Source organism: Astatotilapia calliptera, chromosome 3 (assembly GCF_900246225.1).
Source record: "Astatotilapia calliptera chromosome 3, fAstCal1.2, whole genome shotgun sequence".
Classification (NCBI taxonomy): domain Eukaryota; kingdom Metazoa; phylum Chordata; class Actinopteri; order Cichliformes; family Cichlidae; genus Astatotilapia; species Astatotilapia calliptera.
This window is the reverse complement of record NC_039304.1, coordinates 20,195,370-20,208,112: the sequence shown is the minus strand read 5'-3', so window position 1 is coordinate 20,208,112 and position 12,743 is coordinate 20,195,370. Positions and strand designations below refer to the sequence as shown.

General features: G+C 38.6%; 1 protein-coding gene across 1 annotated transcript in view; it reads right to left on the bottom strand.

Moving 5' to 3' along the window:
- LOC113013484 (obscurin-like) overlaps nt 1-12,354 on the bottom strand; it is a gene marked incomplete at its 5' end in the record, with an annotated part of 99,147 nt that extends 86,793 nt beyond the window's left edge. The window contains 12 exons of the mRNA XM_026154421.1: nt 1,830-1,921; nt 2,514-2,529; nt 3,301-3,348; nt 3,576-3,667; nt 3,747-3,762; nt 3,922-4,041; nt 5,249-5,494; nt 6,052-6,309; nt 7,308-7,613; nt 10,927-11,190; nt 12,117-12,323; nt 12,354. Of these exons, the coding sequence (XP_026010206.1) occupies nt 1,830-1,921; nt 2,514-2,529; nt 3,301-3,348; nt 3,576-3,667; nt 3,747-3,762; nt 3,922-4,041; nt 5,249-5,494; nt 6,052-6,309; nt 7,308-7,613; nt 10,927-11,190; nt 12,117-12,323; nt 12,354 (1,666 nt within the window). The remainder of the gene's footprint in view (nt 1-1,829; nt 1,922-2,513; nt 2,530-3,300; nt 3,349-3,575; nt 3,668-3,746; nt 3,763-3,921; nt 4,042-5,248; nt 5,495-6,051; nt 6,310-7,307; nt 7,614-10,926; nt 11,191-12,116; nt 12,324-12,353) is intronic.
- Between the last annotated feature and the right edge of the window lie 389 nt (nt 12,355-12,743).

The following is a 12,743-nucleotide window of genomic DNA, read 5'->3' as shown; positions in this document are numbered from 1 at the left end:
CATTTGTTTTCAACCCACCTTCGTCAATACTTTGTAGAGACACTGCTCGCTGCATTTACAGCTGCAAGTCTTTACCAGCTTTGCACATCTACAGACTGAAATGTTTGCCAATTATTTGTTGCAAAATGGCTCAAGCTCAGCCAGACTGTGAACAGCAATTTTTCAAGTCTTGCCACAGATGCTCAGTGGGATTTAGGTCTGGACTTTGACTGAGCCATTCTAACACAAGAATATTCTTTGATCTAAACCAGGGGCAGGCTGGTGTCCTGCAGGTTTTAGAGATCACCCTGGTTTGCAGTTGTAGCATGCTTTTTCCATTTTTGGATGATGGATTGAACAATACTCCTTGAGATGTTCAAAGCTTGGGATATTTTTTTATTACCTAATCCTGCTTTAAACTTATCTCCAACTTTATCCCTGACCTGTCTGGTGAGTTCCTTGGTCTTCATGATGCTGTTTGTTCACTAATGTTCTCTAACAAACCACTGAGGCCTCCACAGAGCAGCTAAATAGGTGACTTCTGAAGGTAAATGAATGCACTGGATTTTAATGAGGGATATCAGAGTACAGGTGGCTGAAAACAAATGCACGCCACACTTTTTAAAACCATGTATCATTTTCATACCACTTCATAATTATGTGCTACGTTGTGTTGGTCTATCACAGAAAATCTCAATTAAAAAAAAGGTGTCAAAATGTGTAGAAGTGCAACAGGTATGAATACTTAAGCTCATGCTTTGTTCAGATTGATCAGAACTAAATACACAGATTAAAAAAGATGAAAAGAACAAAATAATACATTTCAATAAATGTATTATTCAAATGGGGGGGAATAAATGTCCCCCCTCCCAGCCCCAAAATTAATTTCATACTAATTAAAAAAACTTTCCAAACCAGGTTTTCTTTTTATAAAATTAACTTTGGTGTACTCACTCTTAGTTCTAAGATCTTTAAACTCAATAAGAGAGGAGGTGATGTCATCGTATTCATCTGAACCTGAAATGTTCATATTTTATTTACAGGTTTGTAAAAACATATCACATGAAATTAGTTTCATTAAATCAAAAAAAAGTTTCATCTCTAACTGCTCTGTGATTTCCAGCACATATACTGTACCATTTCTGTTTTTCACTTGTGTGACTGATTCATAGAGGTCAGCAGTACCTAAAGAAAAAAACAAGCCAGGCTCACATTAATCATTTTATTACAGTTACACTAAAGATCAGAGCAAACACAGAAACACTGTGTGAGTCAAAACCAGGACTGTAAGATCTTTAAATGTTCTTTAAAAAACTGCTGAACACAAACTGAACCTGATAAATGTTTGTGTTAATGGAGGTTTAATAAAAGTCAGTATCCATCCATCCATTCGCTTCTGCTTATCCTTTTCAGGGGCGCTGGAGTCTATCCCAGCTGTCATAGGTCGAGAGGCAGGCTACATCCTTAATGTGTGTGTATGTGTTAGTCCCCATAGGGAAATCGTTCCTCTGCATTTAACCCATTCACCCAGTGAAGCAGTGGGCAGCCACCAATGCAGCACCCGGGGAGCAGTGTGTAGGGACGGTACCTTGCTCAGGGGTACCTCAGGGTAGCCGTTCAGTGGAGTTGAACCCCCGACCTTCCGATCATGGGGCCACCACTCTACCTACTGAGCTATCCCTGGACAGGTCGCCAGTCTGTCGCAGGGCTCACACACAGGGACAGACAACCATTCGTGCTCACATTCACTCCCACATTCACACCTATGGGCAATTTAGATTGATCAATTAGCCTTTCCCCACTAAAAGTCAATATTAATAATGATGATAAAGATTGTTTTAAATACTGACCATGTTGAAGAGAGCCGTACACATGAGTTTCATTCTGGTTGACTCCATGATTTGTGGAGGAGCCCGGACTGTGACTCTCAGACTGGATCGACCTAAAACAGGAAATAAACACAATTGTCATGGTCCTCGGTCTTTTGACCCAACGGTTTGTGTTTTTCATTATTATGATATTGTGTTTGTTCTGTTTGTGTACTGGGGTTTAGACTTCTTAGTTCCTAGAGTTTGGTTTCTGTGTTTCCTCTGTTTAGAGTCTGCACTTAGAGTCTCTGTGCATTTCCTGTTTTATTGTGAAGATCCATGTCTTCTGTTAGTGTGTTCAGTTTATGTTTTCCCCTGTCTCGTCAGTTCAATTTGGTTCAGCTGTGTCTGCCTCCTGTTTGCTATTCCACGTTTCCCTCTGTGTGTATTTATAGTGTGTGTCCTCGTGTGTTTGTTGCTGGTTCGTCTGTGTTCTTTCCCTGCATCATTCTGTGTCGTCCCCAGTGTCTCCCTGCATCATCATTTTGCCTTTGCTGTTTCTGTTTGTTTCACCTCTTTATGAATAAAACTCATTTGCATCTCAGCTGCCTGCATCTTAGGTCCTAATTCTCAACCTCCACTCATCTGCCACGGCAGACGTGACAACAATAAATTCAAAAGCAACTGATGTTTGTTTAAAATAATAATAAAAAGTATTTTACCAACCTGGTGAAGCAGGAATCTGTAAGATAAGATAAGAATACTTTATTAATCTCAGAGGAAACCAAGCGGTCACAGTGGCTAAAAGACAGTAAGAACAAAAACTGACTAAACTAAATAATATAATATATCACAAAGTATGAATAATAATGCACACCACAAAAAGTAGAGAATTTCAATTCTGTTGTACCAGCTGCAAATGGAAGCATTTCATCGTGTAGTCGATGGATGTTAGTAGCAGCAGGTATAGAGTATTGCACATTGAGATATTTACAGACACCAGTGTGTGCATGTGTGCTTTCACATGATGATGTATGTTGTAGAGTCTGACAGCAGCTGGAAGGAAAGATCTCCTAAATCTCTCCTTCACACTGTGGGTGCAGCAGCCTGTCACTGCAGGAGCTGCTCAGTGCTGTCAGAGTGACCTGCGTGGGGTGGGAGGTGTTATCTAACAGGGGTGACAGCTGAGCCACCATCCTGTCACTGACTACCTCCACTGGGTCATGACGACGTCCCAGAACAGAGCTGGTCTTCTTCATCAGACTGTTCAGATTCTTTCAATTACAATTATTATGTTTAAATGTTTCACTGATATTTTGTGTCATCAGATCAGAATGAATGTTTGAATATTTAAAGTGAATGTAGTAAATAATCTCTGTAAAACTATCTATTAGTGAAATGTTCATATTTTATTTACAGGTTTGTAAAAACATATCACATTAAATTAGTTTCATTAAATCAAAAACAAGATTCATCTCTAACTGCTCTGTGCTTTCCAGCACATATACTGTACCATTTCTGTTTGTCACTTGTGTGACTGATTCATAGACGTCAGCAGTACCTAAAGAAAAAACAAGCCAGGCTCACATTAATCATTTTATTACAGTTACACTAAAGATCAGAGCAAACACAGAAACACTGTGTGAGTCAAAACCAGGACTGTAAGATCTTTAAATGTTCTTTGAAAAACTGCTGAACACAAACTGAACCTGATAATGTTTGTGTTAATGGAGGTTTAATAAAAGTAAATATTAATAATGATAATAAAGACTGTTTTTCAATGCTGACCATGTTGAAGAGAGCCGTACTCATGAGTTTCATTCTGGTTGACTCCATGATTTGTGGAGGAGCCCGGACTGTGACTCTCAGACTGGATCGACCTGAAACAGGAAATAAACACAATAAACTCAAAAGTAACTGATGTTTGTTTCAAATAATAATAAAAAGTATTTTACCAACCTGGTGAAGCAGGAATCTGTGAAAGAGACAAATGTTATTACACATGTTTGTCATGTATAAATTTTTCCACTGATATTTTGTGTCATGAGATCAGAATACATGTATATGTGTGAATAATTAAAGTGTGTGTAGTAAATAAACTCTCTAATACAGCATGAAAAGAAGAGGCTCTTACACTTGGACTGTCTGCAGCGATACAACAAGAGCAGGAGAATAATAATGAGAGAGACTCCACAAACCAGTCCAACCATCAACCACACAGGAGATGAAGAGCTGTCAGCTCCTGACACAGTTACTGCAACAACAAACAATAATTAATTATTAATAAAGTGTAAAAGAAGAACTCTGAGAGCACAAATCTCTGCTAAGGCAGCTCACTCTGTTGACAGTATTTGCTTTTAAGGGAACAATATTGTATTTTCAGTGTATTTATTTTGTTTTATTTGTACTGTGAGAAGTTTGTAGTTCAGTAAAAATAAGTCCAAAGGCAGATTTGTTTCAACATGACAACAAGGGCAGATGTGAAATGTAAAAGTGAGGTCAGAGGTCAAACAAATTATAATTTAAATCTTTATACAGTATTTTCTATATGTTGACAATACACAGCACCTTTGTAAGAATCATAGTTTCTGTGTTATAAGGATTTCTTTTTAGTCATAAAGTTGACCTTGAAGACCTCAGTGGCTGTAAGCCAAATGTTAATGGATAGTTAACATGACTGCAGCTCGTCAGTGAGGTAACCAGGCAGGTCTGCTGGGATCCTTTCTAGGAAAATAAGGTTTGTATGCTAACAGATTTTCCCCTTGTTTCAGTTTCTTCCTGCTTCAAGATTCGTTTTCATGCCATCATTCACCTCCAGTCAGACGCCTGCCACCTTGGATCATTACCCCCCTATTCACCACCACTGCTGCCCCCCTCAGAGCCTCTTCCTCACTTGCCTGCCTGCCCATCGTTCAGCAGTTTCCACAGACCTCTGCTTTATCCTTTACCCCCAGCTAGTCTGGACTCCAAGTAAGGCATTGTTGCAGCCACTTTATGAACACTCTCTGTCTTGTCACATTCCCTCAGATTTCCTGCCCTAACTGCTCTCTCCTCTCCCACAGATCTGCCGCCCTCACGCTGTTATGTCCGCTCCTCTGGCCTGTCTCTCTCACCTCAGTTAAGATGTTTTTGTAGGACTCGCTCATTAATTTTAAGTTCATTTATGTTTTGTTCTTGTTGACTGAGTCAAAGCTCACAATCTGTTGTGTTAAATGAATTATCCTGTTTGATAAAGAAACTTTCACTCATTACTTCCTCTGCTGTTTTCACCTGAGTCCCACACATGAGTCCTGAAACTCACCGATATTAAACCTGACAATATAGAGATATTATATAATAGTTTTATAAAGTTCTGACTAAATAGATCCAGGTGGCTTCAAACATTAAAAGAGATAATATGATGTTATTTCTCAGTCATGAAACTCATTTACAGAAAGACACACTGTTTTGATCCTGCTCACCTTTAACTGACATCCAGCTCTGTGCTGACTCTCTTCCTGAGTACTGACACTTGTAGAAACCTTCATCAGACTTTGACACTGCAGAGATCTTCAGCTCCCCTCGGGGATCATTTTGAATAAGTTTGTCATTGTGATAGAAAAACACATTGGAAAGTATTTTTTGTGTTTTCAAACTGCAGCTCAGACTAACAGAAGCTCCCTCAGTCACAGGATGAACAGGACTCACCAGGATAGGACCATCATCATCTGTGACACAATCACACACAATTGTTTCAGTCAGACCAGCTGGTGCAAACCTTTAGAAAAAGCTGTGAGTCGTGTCTCATGATCTACATGCAGACCTGGTTTTCTGAGTGATTATGAGGACTGGAAATATAGTTGGGATGTTTCCTGCAGGAGTCAAATTATTGACGGTGACATTATTGAATGGTTGAAGGCGAAATTGTAAATGTTTCTATGTTTGTGTTATTTTGCATGACGTGTTTCCCAAATTTCTCTCTATTGAGATATTAAAGGTTCATCTAATGTGACGACAGAGATGTTGAGCTTTGTTGAGTTTTATTCTGACAGAGAAAATAAAAAATACTGTTGGCAAATTATGACAAACTGGATTATGAACGGATGAAGAGAAATTAGACCAACATCCAAGAATATTTTGATGCTTCGTTGCCTGAAATTGTCTGAAATTCTCATTTTTGTTTGTGTTGCCACATAGAATTACTTCACATACAGCAAAGCTGGGACAAATGTTCATGTGACGTCTAAATCACTCAGATCCAAGAAGTAAATGTATAATAACATACTCTGTACAGTGATGTTGACTGCACTGCTGAACTCTCCTGATCCAGACTCACACCAGTACACTCCAGTATCTGACTTTGATGTGTTGATGTCACATGTGGATCCAGTCATTCTCCTACAGTCAGAGAGTCGGCCGTCCTCAGAGAACTTCCTCACTCTCCACTCAGTGAAGTTTCCCTCACAGGTCAGTGAGACAGAGTCAGAAGTGAAGTGTTGCACTCTGTCAGGACTCACTGTGAGAGACGCTGCTGAATGAACATCTGGAAACAACATGCAGTGAAGAGACAAAGCTCACAGATGTTAGGATTCAAAATATCACAGTGAAAATATTTGTTTGTTTGAAGCTTTTGTTTTGAAAATCAAATTTAATAGTTCAATATGATAAAGTGTTTATTTGGTGAGACAACACTGAGTCTGACAACAAGCCCTGAATCACACAGACAGTCAAATCAATGGAAAACAAAGGAGCCGAATACTGACATGTTTAAGATGATCTAACCCACATGCTTTATCTGCTGGCAGCTCATGTAGAGCTTGGTACACGTCATGTGACATCATGAGCTTTGAGTCATCACTCTCAGCATCATCCACCTGATACAGATCACTCTGAACACACTTCAGTCATTTGCTGTAATGTTTCTGTCATAATTCTGTGATATTGTCTGTTTCACAGATTCCTTCTACAGTGAGATATTTTGCAGCAGCAGGACCAAAACTAAAAACCTTTGAAGTATATTTTAAATGAACAATAACAGCAGCTGTTATTTGTGACGTCTTCTTCTAGCGTCCATCTGTAGTCAGTGTTTGTCTTGTATTTGTCAGAGCTGTTAACCTGCCTGCTGACATCTTTGTTTCTTTATTAACTATATTTGACTTTTTTTATCTGAACACCTACCTGAGCACTAAACAAAGAGTCTTAACTGTGTAAATCCTGTCTGTGCACCAAGTAAAAATAATCAGTACAAACAGAAACACGAGTTTAAATATCAAAACATTTAAAATCTCATAGATGTCTTTTGTTTTTCATGTTATCACATTAAATATAAACTGAAAAATAAGAAAAGGAAACGAAGAAATTCAGTTTGGTTTGATCACAGAGAGAAAGGAAAACATTCAGTTCAGTTCTTCTTTTGGGGAGTTTTAATGTACACAGGCATAAATGGTTGTCATGGAGATGAGATTTTAATGGTCTAAATGTTGTTGAATAAAAATGATGACCTAACATGAGCTCATTGAAAGGACAGAGAAACAAACTGACCTGCAGACCAGACAAACTTTGGTTGACTGTGATCAGTGTGATACTCTGGGTCTCCTCTTCCAGCTCTGCACACATATCCTGCTGTGTGTGTCTGTCCATGAATGATGTAGGAGTCCTGTGCAGTCCCACTGCCATCAGGTAGCAGCTCATAACTGGAGGATTTCTCTGATAGATCAGGAACAGCTTTATACCAGTAGAAGCTCCATCCTGCAGACGGATGTTCAACCTCACAGTTCAGAGTTACTGAGGCTCCAGGACTCAGCCATGATGGAGACACAGTGAGGACAGGACGGGGTTTATCTGTTCAACAAAGATTTTCTCTCAGTGAACGTGTAGTACAGTCTCTGAACAGTGAGCTCAGTTTATACAAAGAATAATAATCTCAGTCTATATGAACAGAAACACATTTTACAAAGTGTTCAAACAGCTTAAAGAAAATATGACAGCAAGCAGGAGAAACCTGAGTGAGGGGAAGAGATTCAACAAGAGAGCAAGTTATAAACAGATGCATTTTTACTTCCAGTCTTTGACAGTGATGGTGTCCAACTTCAGTCCTGGTGGATAAAATCTGTTTGATGCAGTTTAAATGAGGATTTGGTGAGTCACAGTTGGTTGTCTTTGGTGTCAGTTAGCATGCTATGTGCTTGTTCTTTACTAAATCTGATGTTGAAGCCTCTGATAGCTAAGATGAGACCTAGTAAGGTTGTTTTATATTCTTTTGCTGTGGAAGCTGACCTTTCCTGTCGATGTGCACAGATGTCTTTAGGCCACATTAATAAGCACGCTGACATTACAGGGAGCAGTTTGGATGTGATTTCCAGCTGAGCTGTTAGGAATGCTGGAATAAGACTTCAGTGTTTATGTTGCACAACAGGCCAGGTTAATTAGTCGAGTGCAGATCTTGGCGTTGAAACCTGATACTGCTGAACCTTAATGATCCACCTCTAGGAGATCTGAACTTCCACTGAAATCTTCTGTTCCTAATAATAATGTATACTTTATTGATCCCCATGGGGAAACTCCTCTCTGCATTTAACCCATTCACTCAGTGAAGCAGTTAGCAGCCACTGGCCGCCCAGGGAGCAGTGTGTAGGGATGGTACCTTGCTCAGGAGTACCTCAGGGTAGCCGTTCAGTGGATTAGAACCCCCGACCTTAAGACCTTAACAAAACCCCTGGATTCCTGATGGATCAACTGATATTCCAGAGAAACTGACTCACACTTCTGAACTGTGACACGACTCCACCATAAACTCTGTTACTGCGACACACAGAGGATTTAATCCAAGAACTGATTCCACACCAGACTGTGACTGTGAAAGGTTTCTCTGTAAATCTGTGGACAGCTGATTTTGTGCTTTCAGTGTTGTAATTCCATTCATTGTGTTGGTGTTGTGCTGGTAACTCACTCTGTTACTGATTATTCCTAAACAGCCACTCTGCAGGTCTAGTGAGTAAACTGAGTCGACTCATATTGATCAGAGTTTGAAGAGCAGCTGAAAGAAAGCTGGTTAACCCTGAAGGCGCTAACACAGGTTAACTTGTAGTTAACACAGATAAGAGTCAAACTAACTTGAACTGGACAGAGAGAGAGACATTTATTTATATTATTGTTTTACTTTTATTTATTTTACTCTGGTTTTTGGATGCATAAATTAATGTAAACTGGAAACTGTTTGTATATTTCCGTGCCTTCTGTTTCCCAAAAACAAGTTCAAAGTTCACCCTGATCTGTTATTTTAGGGCAGCTAGGTATACTGCTGGTGAGAACAAAGACTCTGGTCCTAGTTATCTGTAAATGTCTATGTAACCCATGGTTATTTTTATTGTAAATGGAATTTTTTTTAAGTTTTACTTTTTGTTAAGTATAAGTTTTCCTATGTACCGTGAATGCACCTCAGCGCTGCTCTACGGTGTGCATTATATGTGCTCCATATTGACTGCGCAGAGCAAGGTACATCTCTGTATATTGCACTGTGTTTAATGGGTAAAAGAGCTCCATGAAACTTTGTTTTGAGCAGTGATTTTGTTTTGTAGATGCACAAAGCTGTTGTGGAACTTTCAATCCTGTTGAGCTACAGAGTTAATGTATTGTGTGAAGAATATCCTGGTGAGTCTCGAATTATGCAAATTGAATTTTGATTCACAGTCCGGTTTCAAAGTTCTAAAATCGGTCAGGATATGATGTTTTGTTGGAAATGTGATTGCAGAAGCTGTTAAGGATTTCTTAGCTGTGTTAGCCCTGTGAGAAGTATGCTAGCATACCCACATGTGCTCCCTGGGCTAATGTGCTTGCATGAGACACTTTTCATGGTTCACTTGATTTGCACTAAAATGTATAATATATGTATTGTTATTGGCCAGTAAGAACTGCCCAAGGGTTGTATTGAAGCAATCAAGTGATGAATAACTGTTTTCCAGTATGTTGTTTTTTTCTTTTTTTGCATTGTTGATTTGTTTGTCAGCGAAGCAGCTAATAAAGCATGATGGAATACAATTTTGCATCTTTCTTGTAAGATTCTATAATAGAATGAAACAATAATGCCAGTCATAAATAAAGACAAATTGAATGAATTACGAAACACTCATTTTTTTTCTATTAGATCCAAAAATGTTGTGTAATACTACAACCTGAAACAACAAATAGTTTGCGTTTGCCTGTACAGGAGATAAAGGAAAATAATTTAACAACAGCTGTGAAATGGAATAGTCCAAATCACCAAAGTAAACTGGACCTGGGCTTGTTGCAGGGATCTGAAGTTAATAAACATCCTGTGAGTGTATGCACTAACACTTAGGACCATATAATAATAAAATGTGCGTGATGAAAGTTGGGCAGCACGCTAACGTCCTTACTTCACTCTGTATGCTCGTATGGGTCTGACCCTTTTACTCCTTTGATTTTTTTCCTCGTCCTTTTTTTTTTTTTTTTGCCTTTTCGTCAAGTCTGTCTTTGTACGGACCTGCCGTGTTGTCTGTCGTTTTGTACATAACTGTTTTTGGGGCAAATAAAATGCAAGTAGGGATTAAAACCGCAGAATTAACGATTACCGGTGCTGGAAATACTAGTGCTTGATGCAGTGTTTTGATTTTGTTGCCACGGGTACCCACAAAGCAATGCATGAAAGTATGGCCGCATGAAAATGAGGCCATATTGTTGTCTGCAGTTCAGAGTTCATTAAGTGAAAAAGATGCAGTGTGTGTTTCTGATGAGAGCAGACTCTTTAACTAAAGCCTCTAAGATTAATTTAAAAGAGGTAACATGTTAAAAACAACTGAAGTAACTGCATCATATGTTGGTGCAACAGGTAAAAAATAAAAATAAGACGAATGCAGAAGAGAAAATATTGGATGTTACTGTTGTTCTTAGTGGATGTGGTGGAGCAGCTGAAACAGGTTCAGCATTTGTTCTGCACTTCATGTATTAGAGCTGCACAGCAGAGAAGTTACTCTGGTATGTTTTGTTCTCTTGAATGTGCATAAAAAGCTGCTTTTTACAGTTTTTTGTTATCAGAATAAAAGAAAAATATTTTACTTAACAGCACAAAAGAAACAGCTACAAAGCTGCAAAACAAGTGATTTCACTTATTTTGATGGCAGATGATGTGGATGAAACTTACTTAATACAGTCAGTCTGATGATATCACTCCACTCTGTTAACAAATAGTCCCTTCTGCCCCGGCAGCTGTATCCTTCACCATCAGATTCAGTAACTGTGATTCTGTATTCACTGGATGTTCCACGTATGTTTTTCTGGCCTCGTCTCCATTCATACGTCCACTGAGCTCCTTCACCTCCCCGAATCTCACATCTGACAGTGACTGTCTCACCGCTGTATATCGGAGTCCAGGATGGCTGCAGGGTCACAGTGGGCTTAGTGGGAGCTGTTCACATAAGAATAATCCAGTTAGAAGGAGAGAAACATAAAAACATGGCTTTTTATAACATAAGAGTAGAGTCACTGCAAAGCAAATGATTCACAGACAAACAGTTGAAACTTTAAAACAAAGTCACATCGTAACAATTTCAAACTGTAACACAACATTTTTTACAAAGTGTGCAGTATTTACTTTGCACAGTTATCATCTTTTGTTCAGATTCCAAAAGTTACAGATTATTTTTCATGAGTTGACAGCAGATTAAGAAGACTGGAAGAAATCATCATGTGAGAAACATTTTCTAAAAGTTGTGATGAGGTCATCATGTGAAACTGGTGCAGTTGCTGATTTGGGACATTGGAGTGTGTCACACTTGTAGTTATTGTATAACAAACAGGTTCTTGTGGCTCTGACTGATTTTCCATGAACTAAACTGTACCAGTTTCACATGATGACCTCATCAGAACCTTTATTTTTCATTTATTTAAAAAAATTAATTGATTCCATGAACAACAATTACATGAAAGAATCTAAGTGGAACCTGTAATGTAGCAGAACAGTCTCTAATAAAATGAGGTTATATTGTAGCCAAACCTGAAACGTCGAGGAATTAATGTAAAAATGCTAAAAACAAAGGAAGTAACTGATCTGCAGTGATAAACTCCACATGTGCAGCCATGAGGTCAAGATGGGAGCGACTGGGATTATTACATTTGGACTGATTTTTTTTCATCAAACTAACAAAATCTTTTTCAGATGTTTCACTGAGCGATTATTAAATATTTTATAATGACATTTAAAGATATTTTAAACTGCTTTTTATCCGAAACAACAAAATAAACCTACAGTGCTGTTGAAAGACAAAGTGTTTGGTTGAGTTGATGAAACATTGTGCAGTATAAATTAAAATATGTGAAATATGTCCAACTTACTTATTACTCTCAATGGGGTGCTATTACTCCACTCTGTCCAGGAAGAGCTTCTTGTGGACCGGCAGCTGTATCCTCCACCATCAGACTCAGTAACACTGTTGATTCTGTATTCATTGGACGTTTCAGGTATGTTTGACTGGCCTCGTCTCCATTCATACGTCCACTGAGCTCCTTCACCTCCCTGAATCTCACATCTGACAGTGACTGTATCACCGCTGTATATCTGAGTCCAGGATGGCTGCAGGGTCACAGTGGGCTTAGGAGGAGCTGTTCATAAAAAATAACATCATCAGACTTATAGAAATATGAAATGATCATTAAAGCTTTCTTGGTTTTATTGCTCTTGTTCGTGGTAATCACATTTTTTTTCATCGCAGTGTCAATTTGACTGAAAATCAACATTAAAAATGTTAATTAAAACAAACAGATTAAACCTGGTAATTTGCTGATATTTAGACTCTGCCAGCAGAGTGACTGAAAACAACCAGGTGTGCACAAATCTAAACTGTGACACTGAACATCAACACAAAAACACACAATATCATGTAAACAACTTCAGTTTCTCAGATTTTACATTGCATAAACAATTTTTATAGTCAAATATTGACCGAAACTAGACTGGAAAAA